The sequence below is a fragment of the Hordeum vulgare genome, chromosome 1H, assembly GCF_904849725.1.
Source record: "Hordeum vulgare subsp. vulgare chromosome 1H, MorexV3_pseudomolecules_assembly, whole genome shotgun sequence".
Taxonomy (NCBI): domain Eukaryota; kingdom Viridiplantae; phylum Streptophyta; class Magnoliopsida; order Poales; family Poaceae; genus Hordeum; species Hordeum vulgare.
The window spans coordinates 12,222,636-12,237,469 of NC_058518.1; the positions used below are offsets into that span (position 1 = coordinate 12,222,636).

Consider the following 14,834-nt stretch of genomic DNA (forward strand, 5'->3'; position numbering starts at 1 on the left):
TCAAGACAGCAGGAAACCTCCTCCACGCCCTGGGCCTTTTAGCACCCAATTGTGGAGATAGAGGGCTGACAGGAGCCAGGCCCCCATGATTTCAAATATGTGCTTGTTTTACGGTATTAATATGTTCCTAAATACTAAAAAATCCAGCTGCACTATTTGACTGAAACGAACGCAGGAGTGTGCAGCAAGGATTTACTACATGAATGCGATAATGTCATTTCACTTTATTCCGTTTCATTTTTCTTAAAATACTATAACTTTTGAACCGAGCGTCAAAACGGTGATACTTTTCATGGTTGTGTTTCTTACGCCGAGCTCCCTAAAACTAGATCCCATATGTATAGATTTTGATCGGCAACCTTGGATGATATTTGAGGCAACTTTAGTGCTATATGAAAGCAGCTCTCGTGTTGTGGTTGTCCATTAAGGGACATAAGTTACATACAATGTCGAAAACTTTTAATCAAATATCTATCATGATTCCAAATTTTAAAACTATGTGGGGATGGATCGTACGACAACCTTTTTTTCTAGGATAGTTTGCCGCCTATGCTACCGAGCACGCATGTTTTGACTAATCAGGTCACGGGTGTTAACTAGTTACGAAAATAAGGACATATCACAAGATGCATAGGGGTAATGAAAAAATTTATGGGGGGCGGTTCAAATAGTTGCCCACAAGCTTACACAAGTTGTTCAAATTTTACACGATTTGCTCGCAAAAATCATCAAAATCGCTAAATATAATGATGAAAAATACACATGAGTTGCTTTTTAAATGTACTGGAGTTGCACAAAAACGCACTAAAACTTGCTAACTTTTTTTGTGATACTCGAGTGCAGTTATGACAACTATTTACAATTAGCAGGCAACTGAACATCAACCGTAGGCAATTGATCATCAGTTGTAGGCAACTGAGTATCAAAATTCAGCAATTTCACGGTATTTGTAGGCAACTAAGCATCAACCATACACAACTAATCAACATTCATAGGAAACTAGGCATCAATGTTTAGCAATTTCATAGTATTTGTAGGAAATTAAGCATCAACCGCATTCAATTACTTGTACGTCGCACTAAATGCGTCTTATGTTTTGTGTGATTTTCCCATTTTTACAAAAATCAACCAAATAGGTAGTCCAACTAGGCTAAAAAATGAGTTGCTTTTTTATAACACTAAAGTTGCATCAGTATCATCAAAAGTTGCCCAAAAAAGTTTGTCAAAAACTATCCATATGGGATCTATCTTTAAAGAACTCGTCGCAAGAAAGTCAGCCGTGAAAACGGATCTCAATTCCGATTCGAATCAAAAGTTATGACTTTTTTTTTAAATGCTAATAAATGCACGTGGTTTTTTTTGTTGTTGTTCGCAATTGCGTCCGCTACCGCGAGCGGGCGTCGCTGAGCTCGGTAGCCACGTCCTAATATCTTTTGACTTTTAGAGAAAAATGCACATGCTAGTGTAATTTGGCATTTGGCCTTCGTCATTGAAATTTCAAGCTATTTGGCACATCTGAAAATATGGTATTATTTCAGTGACAAAAATGCTGTAGAAATTCCAAAATTCTTTGTAATTTTATAATTTTTTTCAAAATTGAAAACAAAAGTTTAAATTACCAAACATATTTATAAAGAAGTAGAAGCAAAAATCCAGAAAATAAAAATACAGAAAAAGGAAAATTCAAAACGGAACATTCTCAAAATATAGTAAATTTGTTCCCGTCGCAAGCTTCGAGAAAATTGCCGACTTAGACGCTCCCGTATCATATTGCCAAAGTTTGCCTACCACCTAACAGGGCCGCACCACCACCCTGATGGTCTAGCACAACAAAATCATCGTCTATCGTTGTCCCCGAAAACCGGAGACTCTAGGTGACCAAACAAGCCAATAGAAGAGGAGAGAAGCCAAGCCATATAGGAGACGACATTGCCGCCATGGAATCAACCGGTGGAAGCAGCGCCGGTGGAGGCCCATGTGCACGAGGTCAACCCACCGATGGAAGCAGCGCCGGTGGAGGCCCATGTGCATGAGGTCAACCCACCGATGGAAGCAGCGCCGGTGGAGGCCCATGTGCATGAGGTCAACCCACCGCGCAGCGCGGCCACCCATCGGTTGGTGGCATGCATTGTGCCGAGGTGGCCGCAGGAAGGCACTTGCCAGAGCTCCGCATCCTCGAGGACAGGCCATAGTTTGACATCTTCTACTCTCTATCTTTGAGTTTGAATTTCTGATGTTTAGCTGTTGAGTCAATCGGTGTAAGCGTGTTGCATTGTTGAAGATATAGAAGTTGGTGTTAGAAGGGGTGACGCGAGTGGGTAGTAGTAACTGGAGACATAGTGCTACGATGGGATCAAACACATCAAAAAGAAGCATTACTTGATATCAAAACCCTAGATGGTTGTTGACTTGTCTAGTTTGTAGATGTGACATGTGGGTCTGCTGGCGTTTTTTTTTTGCCATTATGCTCTATGAGTATGATTTGCCAAAAATCAGAGTGAATGGGTAGGTACAAGCATATATATATATATATATATATATATATATATATATATATATATATATATATATATATATATATATATATAAGTATTTTTTTAGTCCAGGTTGATGTCTAAAACCGGTACTGAAGACTGACCTTTAGTCCCGGTTCCAGACACGAACCGTCGGACCCTTTAGTCCCGGTTGGTGGATGGAACCCAGACTAAAGGTCCCATACGAACCAGGATTGGTGCCCGCCGAGTCCGGACCGGCGTCCTGGTCGTTCGAAGTCGATCAGGACTGATGCACGCATTAGTCCCGGTTCGTAAGTCGATCAGGACTGTTGCTCTGATCTGACAAAGAACAAATCTATGTTTACTACTAGTGTGTACACATCATCCGCCGTGCCTCTCGTGAAAGCTAACTTATACCTTTCAGGAAAGAAAAAAAATAGAAAACACATTTTTTTTCGTTTCTGAGAAGCATGATCGTGCCTCTCGTACAAACAAATCCACGAAACAAAACCGTACATCTCATAAAAAGGAAGTTTTTTTCTTTTCTGAATGGCAGGCCGAGGCTCTCACAAGAGCAAATCCGCGCCTCTCAGGAAAGCAAAATTACACCTCTTGTAAAAAAAAAAACACGAAAAAAACGTTATTTCCGTTTCAGGGAGTGATCGAGTGATAGTTGGGGGTCTTCCTAACAAACACTGGTCAACTAGTTGCTCCTGCTTGCTCCAGGCTAATGCACAGCCGAGGGACAAGTTATTTTCCTTTGCTTAGTATATGGCGATGGCCCAAATTAACCTGGTTCGTTCGGCTTCCGAGCGACGGACGACTTCAGAACGAAACTGGTGACGGACAAGAATACTAGTTCGAGTCGAACTCATCATCATCTCGATATCAAAGTACGTACGTGCGTTCATCCATCCATAAATACAAGAGAAAGGAGCACACACCTAGCTACGAAAACCATCTGAGTCCACGGTTTTTTCGCCCTAGCTACATCTTCTCGTAGTTAGACCGCCTATCATCGTCACCGTCCTCATGGAGAGCGAATCCCCGTCGTCCTCGTCAGCGGATCCTCACCCGTCGGCGCAACCCTATGCCGTCGTCGACATGGCTATCAAGTGTTTGAACCAAGGCGCATGCCGAGACAAGATCGAGGCGTTGGCTGCCGCGTGCGTGGGGCAAGAACCACCACCGGACGCCGACGCCGACGAGGCCCGCGCCAGCGCGCGGGAGGCGCTGGTGAAGTGCATAATGGACGTCGTGGCAGCCGCTGCCCGTGAAACGGCGGAGCAGGAGGGAAAGTCGAGCTGATTGTGATCGACGCCGGTTCTCTCATTACTCATTAGCTAATTGGCGCTATATACAACCTAGTTTCTTCATGGATGTTTTGGATAGCTTAATGATGTGGAGTTTTTATGATGTAGAGTCGTAACTTATTTTAGATCCCTGCTATTTGGTTTTGAGAGGGTTGTCTTGTGTACGCACATCATGTGCGCAGCTTTGTAATGCTTTCATCATTAGTTAATTCAGCCCTATATATACAATAATGCTACACCCACGTAGAGCTACGTGAGTTTATGTGCTGATTAGGATCGACGCTGACCTGGCCGCGCATACCGTCTGGAGCGAGAAACAGAAATAATTGCGGGCATAAAAATTATTTGTGGTGAAAAAACAAACGCAACCCCCAGGCGATAGATGTCAAGCACAGATCGGCCCGACGGCCGCGCGACGCGGCGAGTAACCTGCCGCTAATTACGCAAGGGGAAAACAGAAAGGCACAGACAGATCCGTTTTTCCAGATTTTAAGATCGCCGCCTTCAACTTTTGATCATCGGTACTGCTAAACGAAATTTCCACGCGTTGCCGATCACAGTGCTTGCATCGTTGGTGGCCTGCGTGGTGTGCCTGGCCTAGCTGACGACGGGGAGGATACAAGGTTCAGTCTGCTGCTACTGCTGTTGTTCGCTGTATTCTGTATTCTGCGTTTAAGTCAGGAGTATTGTTCATGGTTAAATATATGTGTTGTTATTGTTTGACCATTGGTGTTAGATAGACACTACTAGTAATGCTAAGGTCGTGGTGGTAATCTAGTACCCTTGCTGATTTTCATAGCTGCTCATGTGTACGTATCCTGAATTCCTGATGCTTGTTGAGCTGGTGACGGGTGCTTCTACTTCTCGAATCCAATCTTTAATGGAGATTCCTCCCAGGATTGATGACGAGATCTGCTAATTTTGTGATTAGTTTGACCATTCGTGTATGCAGATGCTGGTAATGCTACGGTCGTGGTGGTAATCTAGTATTCCGGTTGCACGCTGGTGGGCAGTTCGTGCAGGAGTTAAAAATCCCTGCGAGGTCGCTTGATCCGAATACGATACACTGCTTTCGTCAAATATGTGTACTGTTATCGATTTAATCGTCTTGTTATGTTCAGCATGAAGGTCACAAGTTCATGGTTAACATGCCAACATTTAGGTCACTCTGTTACAAATTTAGTTTTGATTTCGTAGAAGAGTGACTTTTTTTCATGATCATAGCAATGGATGATGGAATAGTTGGTGTTCAAGAATCAAGTGACATGTATATTTCAAGTGATGACGACGGCATTAAGCAACAAAATCAAAGCAACATGGAAATTGAACATGACCATATTGAAGATCAACCAGATTCGTTACTTGGAGACCCTGAATTGGGGATGACCTTCGATACTGAGAATGAGGTGCGAGAGTACTATATAAAATATGCTAAAGCAAAAGGCTTTGGTGTGACGAGAAGAATCTCACATAGTGATGATAATGGACAAGTAAAGTACCTTACACTTTGTTGCTCTCGGTATGGTAAGACTCAATCGAACTCAAGAAATATGTTGAAGCCAAACCCAACAGCCGGGATAGGATGTGAAGCTAAAATTTATGTTACACGTGGTCCTGATGGGAAGCTTCATCTTTCAAAGGCGATTTTGGATCACAATCATGCATTGAGTCCACATAAATCTCGGTTATTTAGATGCAATAAGAAGTTAAATTTCCATGTCAAGCGCAGGCTTGAGCTGAATGACCGCGCCGGAATAAGAGTAAACAAGAATTTTAATTCTTTTGTTGTGGCAGCAGATGGTCATGAGAACCTAACTTTTGGTGAGAAAACTTGTCGCAATTTTCTAGAGATAACAAGAAGGTTAAAACTTGGTAGTGGTGATGCTGAAGCGGTTCGTGACTATTTTATCAAAATGCAATCCGACAATCCAAACTTTTTTAGTGTCATGGATGTTGATGATGAATCCCGACTTCGGAATGCTTTTTGGGCTGATGCAAGAAGCAGAGCAGTGTATGAATCTTTTCATGATGTCATTACTTTTGACACAACATACTTGGTGAACAAATATGATATGCCTTTTGCTTGTTTTGTCGGAGTGAATCATCATGGCCAATCAGTGTTGCTAGGGTGTGCTTTATTATCAAATGAAGATACTCCAACATTTGTCTGGTTATTTGAAGCATGGCTTACTTGTATGTCAAATCGCCATCCAAAAGCTATTATAACTGATCAAGCAAAAGCAATTCAGAATGGTGTGGAAGAAGTTTTCCCTGAATCTCAATATAGATGGTGCTTGTGGCACATAATGAAAAAGATACCCGAGAAGTTAGGTGGATATGATGAATATGATCACATCAAGGTTGTTGTTGGCAGGGCGGTTTACAATTCATTAACAATTACAGAGTTTGAAGTTGCTTGGATGCATATGGTTGAGAAGTATAGTCTTGATGATAATGAATGGCTTAAAGGGCTTTATGAGCATCGGAACCGTTGGGTTCCAGCTTTTGTGAAAGATGCCTTCTGGGCAGGTATGTCTACTACACAACGTAGTGAGAGTATGAATGCCTTCTTTGATGGATATGTTAACGCAAAAACTACATTGAAGCATTTTGTTAGCCAATATGAGAATGGTCTCCGTGATAAAGTTGAGAAGGAGAATATTGCTGATTTTAATTCCATCAATTCAACCATACCTTGCATCACACGCTTTGCCATCGAGAAGCAATTTCAATCAGCCTATACAAATGCAAAGTTCAAAGAATTTCAAGAAGAGCTAACAGACATTATGTATTGTGATCGGAAGTTCATAGAAAAGGAAGGGGCAATAGAAACATATGAAATAACTGAGGATGTGTTAATTGATGAGGAAAAAGGATGGAGAAAAGATATTGTGTACCATGTTTATTTCAACGAGGAAGAGTTCGAAGTTAAGTGTTCATGTCGTCGCTTCGAGTTCAGGGGTATACTCTGTAGGCATGTATTATGTGTGCTCACTCACATGAAAATCAAGGAGGTTCCTCCACAATACATTGTTGATCGGTGGAAAAAGAATGTGAAAAGAAAGCATAATTTTATCAGATGCACATATGGTGGCATGGAAGACACGCCTGTTGCAAAACGTTTTGATAGATTGTGCAATTCTTTCTACCCAGTTGCTGAGCTAGGCGGCATGTCAGATAATTCATGCAATTCTTTGATTGAAAAACTTCACACCCTCAAAGTTGAGTACTCTAGCAGCTCAAATTCTGAAAATGATAAGGAACAGGTTGGTACACAGGAAGATGCACCTTCTAGTGCGAAGGCAACAAGTAAAACTATACTAAGTCCAATAGCTGTTAGATGTGCTGGACGTCCTCCTTCATTGAGGAAAGAATCAAAGGTTGATAAGCTTATTCGTCAAGCAAACGAAAAGAAGAAGAAAGCTGAACAAAGAGACAAGAAAAAAGCTGAACAAGAGAAGAAGAAAGCTGAACAAAAGAAAATGAAAAAAGAAGAACAGGAGAAGAAGAAAGCTGAACAAAAGGTATTGTAGCCTATATTACGTGTGATCACAAACTACTTTTTTCTTCTTGTAAAAACTCACTAATGTTGCACTTATTTCAGGCTCACTCCATGAATTTAAACAAGAAAAGGTCCAATAATAAAAGGAAACAATCAGACGCTAATATTCTAGAACAAGATCTTATGGAACATGCGGTATTTGATTCTTGTTCTCCGTTCTACAATAATACTATTTTTTATAGCTAATAGATCTGCAATCTGAAACAGAGTCAGGAAGCAATTTATTTGGATGACATAGCTTGTAGTAGCACAGTTCAGGTATTTTATTTTGTCAAATTTTGATTTGCAGTAAAAACTTGGTAATCCATTAATATAATGACTTTATTTGGCACAGGGATCATTTGACTTTGGCATAGCGACTGGCAACATAAATCCAACCCCAGCAGCTGCAATACCATATGAAGGTTCATCATCAATGGTTATGCCTCCAATTCTAGGAGAATATACAAGTATGATGTTTCAGGTTCAGCAAGCATCGACTGTACTGTCCAGTCCTGCAGAATTACGCTTCAATGGAATTGGAGGGCTCAACAATACGACGGATCAGATTTAGACATGATTTATGTAATTTGAAGATGTTTGATGCAGTATTTTTCTATGCACTTGGCAACTTTAATGTAATATTTGATGGAGTATATGTTTTGTCATCTTGTTTTCCCTAATGTACTACAAAATTATTTATAGGATTGTAAATTTTCATGGATATTTGTGTGCGCACATTGCTGGTAGTTTATCAAGTATAAGCACACTGGAGATTCACGTCAACCCTTCTTTTCATATCTCTGAATATTTTGATCTCTGAAACTGCACTTTGTGTCTCTAATCATCTCTGTGTAAAGCTGAACAAAGTCCAGAGCTTTGATGTGGCCCAGCCAAGCTACCAACAGGATGCAAAGCAGAACAAAATTCAGACCAAAGCAGCACGGTACAATTTCTAAGCAACAAACTTATGTAGCTCGTCGATCTGGCCCAGCCATGGCCTGAGACCGAAGAGGTTGACCGACTGGACGCTCGACAGCAAGTTGACCAGCGTCGTCGGCCACCACACGACGAGTCAGTACATCGAATTTGGCTACATGGGACTTCACCAAGGCGCCGCCAGCGTCCATACGAGGAGGCCGCCTCGTCGCCAAGAGCCGGCCGTGACGCTGTCAACGATTAGGAGATCACCTCCCCACATCGGAGGAGCCATGCATGGCGCATCCAACTAGTACGAGACTGCCTCTCCGCCTCAGAGTAGCCCGTTGTCGCGCCGCGGAAGATATCTTCGCGTCCGGCAGTAACAGAGGAACTCGCCGCGTTGCGCTGCCGATCGATGGGAAACTCGCCGCGTCGCGCGGCCGTCGGGCCGATCTATGCCTGGCATCTATCGTCTGGGGGTTGCGTTTGTTTTTTCACAGCAAGTAATTTTTATGCCCGCAATTATTTCTGTTTCTCGCTCCAAACGCAATAATGCTACACTCACGTAGAGCTACGTGAGTTTACGTGCTGATTAGGATCGACGCTGACCTGGCCGCGCATACCGTCTGGAGCGAGAAACAGAAATAATTGCGGGCATAAAAATTATTTGTGGTGAAAAAACAAACGCAACCCCCAGGCGATAGATGTCACGCACAGATCGGTCCGACGGTCGCGCGACGCGGCGAGTAACCTGCCGCTAATTACGCAAGGGGAAAACAGAAAGGCACAGACAGATCCGTGTTTCCACATTTTAAGATCGCCGCCTTCAACTTTTGATCATCTGTACTGTTGAACGAAATTTCCACGCGTTGCCGATCACAGTGCTTGCATCGTTGGTGGCCTGCGTGGTGTGCCTGGCCTAGCTGACGACGGGGAGGATACAAGGTTCAGTCTGCTGCTACTGCTGTTGTTCGCTATATTCTGTATTCTGCGTTTAAGTCAGGAGTATTGTTCATGGTTAAATATATGTGTTGTTATTGTTTGACCATTGGTGTTAGATAGACACTACTAGTAATGCTAAGGTCGTGATGGTAATCTAGTACCCTTGCTGATTTTCATAGCTGCTCATGTGTACGTATCCTGAATTCCTGATGCTTGCTGAGCTGGTGATGGGTGGTTCTGCTTCTCGAATCCAATCTTTAATGGAGATTCCTCCCAGGATTGATGAGGAGATCTGCTAATTTTGTGATTAGTTTGACCATTCGTGTATGCAGATGCTGGTAATGCTACGGTCGTGGTGGTAATCTAGTACTCCGGTTGCACGCCGGTGGGCAGTTCGTGCAGGAGTTAAAAATCCCTGCGAGGTCGCTTGATCCGAATACGATACACTGCTTTCGTCAAATATGTGTACTGTTATCGATTTAATCGTCTTGTTATGTTCAGCATGAAGGTCACAAGTTCATGGTTAACATGCCAACATTTAGGTCACTCTGTTACAAATTTAGTTTTGATTTCGTAGAAGAGTGACTTTTTTTCATGATCATAGGAATGGATGATGGAATAGTTGGTGTTCAAGAATCAAGTGACATGTCTATTTCAAGTGATGACGAAGGCATTAAGCAACAAAATCAAAGCAACATGGAAATTGAACATGACCATATTGAAGATCAACCAGATTCGTTACTTGGAGACCCTGAATTGGGGATGACCTTCGATACTGAGAATGAGGTGCGAGAGTACTATATCAAATATGCTAAAGCAAAAGGCTTTGGTGTGACGAGAAGAAGCTCACATAGTGATGATAATGGACAAGTAAAGTACCTTACACTTTGTTGCTCTCGGTATGGTAAGACTTAATCGAACTCAAGAAATATGTTGAAGCCAAACCCAACAGCCGGGATAGGATGTGAAGCTAAAATTTATGTTACACGTGGTCCTGATGGGAAGCTTCATCTTTCAAAGGCGATTTTGGATCACAATCATGCATTGAGTCCACATAAATCTCGGTTATTTAGATGCAATAAGAAGTTAAATTTCCATGTCAAGCGCAGGCTTGAGCTGAATGACCGCGCCGGAATAAGAGTAAACAAGAATTTCAATTCTTTTGTTGTGGCAGCAGATGGTCATGAGAACCTAACTTTTGGTGAGAAAACTTGTCGCAATTTTCTAGAGAAAACAAGAAGGTTAAAATTTGGTAGTGGTGATGCTGAAGCGGTTCGTGACTATTTTATCAAAATGCAATCCGACAATCCAAACTTTTTTAGTGTCATGGATGTTGATGATGAATCCCGACTTCAGAATGTTTTTTGGGATGATGCAAGAAGCAGAGCAGTGTATGAATCTTTTCATGATGTCATTACTTTTGACACAACATACTTGGTGAACAAATATGATATGCCTTTTGCTTGTTTTGTCGGAGTGAATCATCATGGCCAATCAGTGCTGCTAGGGTGTGCTTTATTATCAAATGAAGATACTCCAACATTTGTCTGGTTATTTGAAGCATGGCTTACTTGTATGTCAAATCGGCATCCAAAAGCTATTATAACTGATCAAGCAAAAGCAATTCAGAATGGTGTGGAAGAAGTTTTCCCTGAATCTCGATATAGATGGTGCTTGTGCTAGTTTCATCATGGATGGCCGAGTCTTAGAGCGTACCGGTTCGGCCGTTGCTATGAAATCGGATGCATGAAATGTTGCTCACCGGAGACGAAACAGGGGTGCTGCCGGAGTTAGAGAAGAAACGCATCGAATCAAGGACTACAGATCTGGTGGATGATTTCTGATTCAAATACTCTCAGCAGCAGCATCGGGAGGCCGCAGGATCGGGAGGCCACCACACAGCTTCCATAGCAGCACCACATAGCAGTCTCCCATGGCAGCATGGGTCCATCATTGCAACCTCGCCGGAGCTTCCGACGACCGCCGCGGCGCTCCACTGCAACCTCGCCGGAGCTTCAGCTACCGACCCGGCGCTTCACTGCAACCTCGTCGGAGCTTCATTCCAACCTTGTCGGAGCTCGAACGACCGTTGGCGGTTCACTGCAGCTCCGGCGGCCCTTCAACGCAACTCTGCGCCGCGAGCTCCATGGCAACACCTCGACGTGCGCCACCAGTGAAGCTGTGCCATGCCAACACAGCGAGCTCCATGGCAACACCTCGACGTGTGCCACCGACGGAGCTTCACTGCGCCACGCCGGCGTGGCGGGCTTCATGGCAGCATCTCGATGTGCGCCACCGGTGGAGCTTCACTGCGCCACGCCGGTGCCACGAGCTTCATGGCAGCACCACGATGGCGTCCGACGAAGCGTCAATGCAGTGCTGCCACCGCGCACGGCGGTGCTCCAACGCAGTGAGACGCCGATGGGGTTGCTGTGGTGAAGCACATGGCAGGGACGGGCGGATGAACATGCGACGGCGATGCGCGTGCTTCGTCGTTTGCAGCACCGGCGGACACCATTGCATCCCCCGGTGAAGCCGCAACACCAGCGCGGCGGAGCTCCACTGCAGCCGCGGCAGCGATGCGCGGTGCTCCAATGTAGCGTCGGCAGCCCGTCGACGCGGAGGTGGCGGCGTTGCCATGGGACTCCTCTCTCGGGAGTGACGAACAGGGGTGGAGGAGGGGAAAAATGTGTGGAACAAGACGTTCGGGAATAGATAAGGTCATGGAGGGGAAGCGGTGGATGGTCGCAGAGGCACGTGTCAAACGCAGAGGGTGGTTTACATGTGGTGATAATCAACCAGTTTATTTTGATGCTTTTTCTTGAATCAATCGATTCTGGATCGGCTCCGGTGTCCCAGATGAACACGCTGCAAGGTAGAGGATGACAGGGTGGGACCCATAGTCAGTGGCGGAGAGCTGAGAAAGAAAAACAGAAAAAAAGGAAGTGGAGGGGTGGGTGCTCGCTGGGCTAAATGGGCCGGTCTGCTATTTCAATAATTCGCGTGTGCGAGGTATAGAAATGGGCTTCGTCTGCTGTGCTTCTATAGCCCAAGGTGAAGAGTAAACACTACGAAAACTAAATCGTGCATAGGAAAGTCTCTTGGCTAAAATAAAATATCAGTTAAATTCCTAAAATACTATAAACACACAGGAAAACACTATAGCTACATAAAAATAATGAACAATTTTTAGAGACCAAAACTAAATAAAATACACACAAAACTTCTGTAAATTATATTTTGGGGCTTTGTAAATGTTCCACAAAACATGTTAAAACTTCAGAGATAAAACCAAATAACAGTTAAAGAATCTGCAAACAAAATATATTGAAGGAGTCATATTTCCTTCTCTCATAATATTTTATTTTTTGAATGAGAATTGTTGTCAATATTCAAAATCGAAATGAGAGAATACTCAATTACTCCACCAATATTATTATTTGATGAAGTCATATCATCCTCTCTCATTTTTGAATTGGAAATTCCTGAACATTATAGGAGCTTCTCATCCGATTTTTGGCAACTTCCGGGATGTTCTTCCCCTGATTAATTTTTCTGTTTTTTCTTGTCTTATGATTTTTTTCTTATATTTCGAAAATTACTTGATTTCGTCAACATTTTCAATTTTTTTGAAAATTTATGAAAACACAAAAATTACATGAATTCATGATTTTTTTTACAAATTTAAAAAAATATTTGTTAACACTATTTAATTTATGAATCTTTTAATTTAATGAACTGTATTCAAATTTATAAATATATTTTCAAATTTTTAAACAGTTTTACTAATTTGGAAAACTGTATAAATGTTTAAACATTTTTTAAATACATGAACTATTTGGAATTGTGGTAGTTTTTTGAATGCTTGAAAAATTTAAAATTTATGAACTTAATGTGAATTCCTGAACATTTTATTAATTCTTCCATATTTATCAAATTCATGTACATTTTATAAATTATGGAGAAAAATAGAATCCTCTAATATTTTATGAATCTGAAAACAGGTTTCAAATATTATAAAGAAATCTTGAGTCTGTTAACAAGTTTTTAGACTTATGAAGAAACAAGTTTTTGGGTTTAAAACTCAAGTTGTTGAGTATGAAAAAGTTACAAAAAAGCTAACATTGGAGAAGTGCTGGCAAAACGAAAAATTTCGATGAGCTCGGTTTATAATTTGCTAGTTAAAACGAAAATCCGGGAAGAAAACTAGTTAGAGAACATAGAAGTTCCTTCATATTCAAGCGCAGAGGAAAGGAACATGTTCTTGATGCATGAATCACTTGCTGAGGATGAATTCACAAGGACCTTAGGCCTAGTACTTTTCGCTCGATTCTGGTGATTCTAGGTTTGGAAAATCAAAAGCTTAAAAGAACTCGATTTGATTGTCTAAAATCATCACACAATCGCTAGAATCGGTAGTGCAATCGAAAATCGCGTGCAAACCTTGATTCTGGCGATTCTAGGCACTTCCATAAAATAAAACGATCCAGTTTGAGACAATACACCTATTTCAAACGCAAATTACAAGGGAAATGCCACTAGAGGCTAGCCGCACGAACGAAAACGAGTCGTGCGACTCCTTCCTCTTGCCCTGCATCCCCCACTCCCCGCTCATCCTCGTGGTGGGGTTCCAGGGGCGCCGCCACCCGAGTGCCCGCCCTAGCAGCTCCTCCGCCAGCCCAACGCCGACCCTCCGCCCCACTCCTCCGCTCCGCACGCTCGCCTCCAGGCCGGGAGCCGCTGCTCCGCCCCGTTTGGTGTTCTCAAGATGAAATGACTAATTCTCGGAGGCATACCACGGTACAAACCAGATGCCCAAAAGATGATTGTCACTTCATACATGTGTCTCGACAACTTCATTCATGATAGCTAGCTGCATGATGAGCATTTTGATAACTTTGATAATGATGCGTATGTGCAACCCCATTGCCATTTACAGGCACCAACGCTCTACCACCCGAAGATGATGGTACCATGGCCGCAACACGTGAGGCTATTGCTACCAGTCTTGTACCAGGAGATTAGTCAATCTATTTGTACTGGAACTTCTTTTGTAGCAAAGAAAACGCGAAAACCTTCGTTACTGTAATATTTATCTATCTAAGATATTCATAAATCGTATTCATGCTCATATTTTATGATAAATTGTTTGAAACATCTAAGTGTTAGCAATCCAGCATCCAATTTTTGTTCAGAGGCGTTAATGATATTTCAACATACAACTTGCCCATAATATCAGACCACAATCTCCGACAAGAACTCGATGGCTGATTCAGGCTGATTTTGAAGGAAGATGATTGTGGTAAAGTTTCCCAAAAGCTGATCCTGGAGAATCAAAAGTTGAAAAGAACTCTGCCTTAGTGTCGTTGTGGGCTATTTGAAAGGTCATACATAAGGATATATACCAGTCGCCTCTTTTGATTTTCTTCATTTCTATCTCAATTTAATGTGTTTCCTTTAAATTTCTATGTTCCTTTGTTTTTATTATTGTTTTTATTTTTCTTCAATTTTCTTTCGTTTATTTTGCTTCTTTCTCTTTTTTTTGTATACATTGGCAAAAAATTATATGTTTAACCATTTTCAATACATGATTTATGTTTAAAAAATGCATGTTTAATGACT

General features: G+C 42.3%; 2 protein-coding genes and 1 pseudogene across 2 annotated transcripts; 2 read left to right on the forward strand and 1 right to left on the reverse strand.

Moving 5' to 3' along the window:
* Positions 1 to 5,190: 5,190 nt before the first annotated feature.
* Positions 5,191 to 7,923, forward strand: LOC123395296 (protein FAR1-RELATED SEQUENCE 4-like). The gene is made up of 4 exons (XM_045090279.1): positions 5,191 to 5,982; positions 6,715 to 7,074; positions 7,413 to 7,505; positions 7,705 to 7,923. The coding sequence occupies exons 1-4, from the start codon at positions 5,191 to 5,193 to the stop codon at positions 7,921 to 7,923; spliced, it is 1,464 nt and encodes a 487-aa protein (XP_044946214.1).
* Positions 7,924 to 9,974: 2,051 nt separating this feature from the next.
* On the forward strand, positions 9,975 to 11,389 carry LOC123395303 (annotated as a pseudogene).
* Positions 11,390 to 11,418: 29 nt separating this feature from the next.
* Positions 11,419 to 11,865, reverse strand: LOC123404635. Its single transcript, XM_045098577.1, has one exon. It carries the CDS (start codon positions 11,850 to 11,852, stop codon positions 11,547 to 11,549), a length of 306 nt encoding a protein of 101 aa, XP_044954512.1. The 5' UTR covers positions 11,853 to 11,865; the 3' UTR covers positions 11,419 to 11,546.
* Positions 11,866 to 14,834: the final 2,969 nt, after the last annotated feature.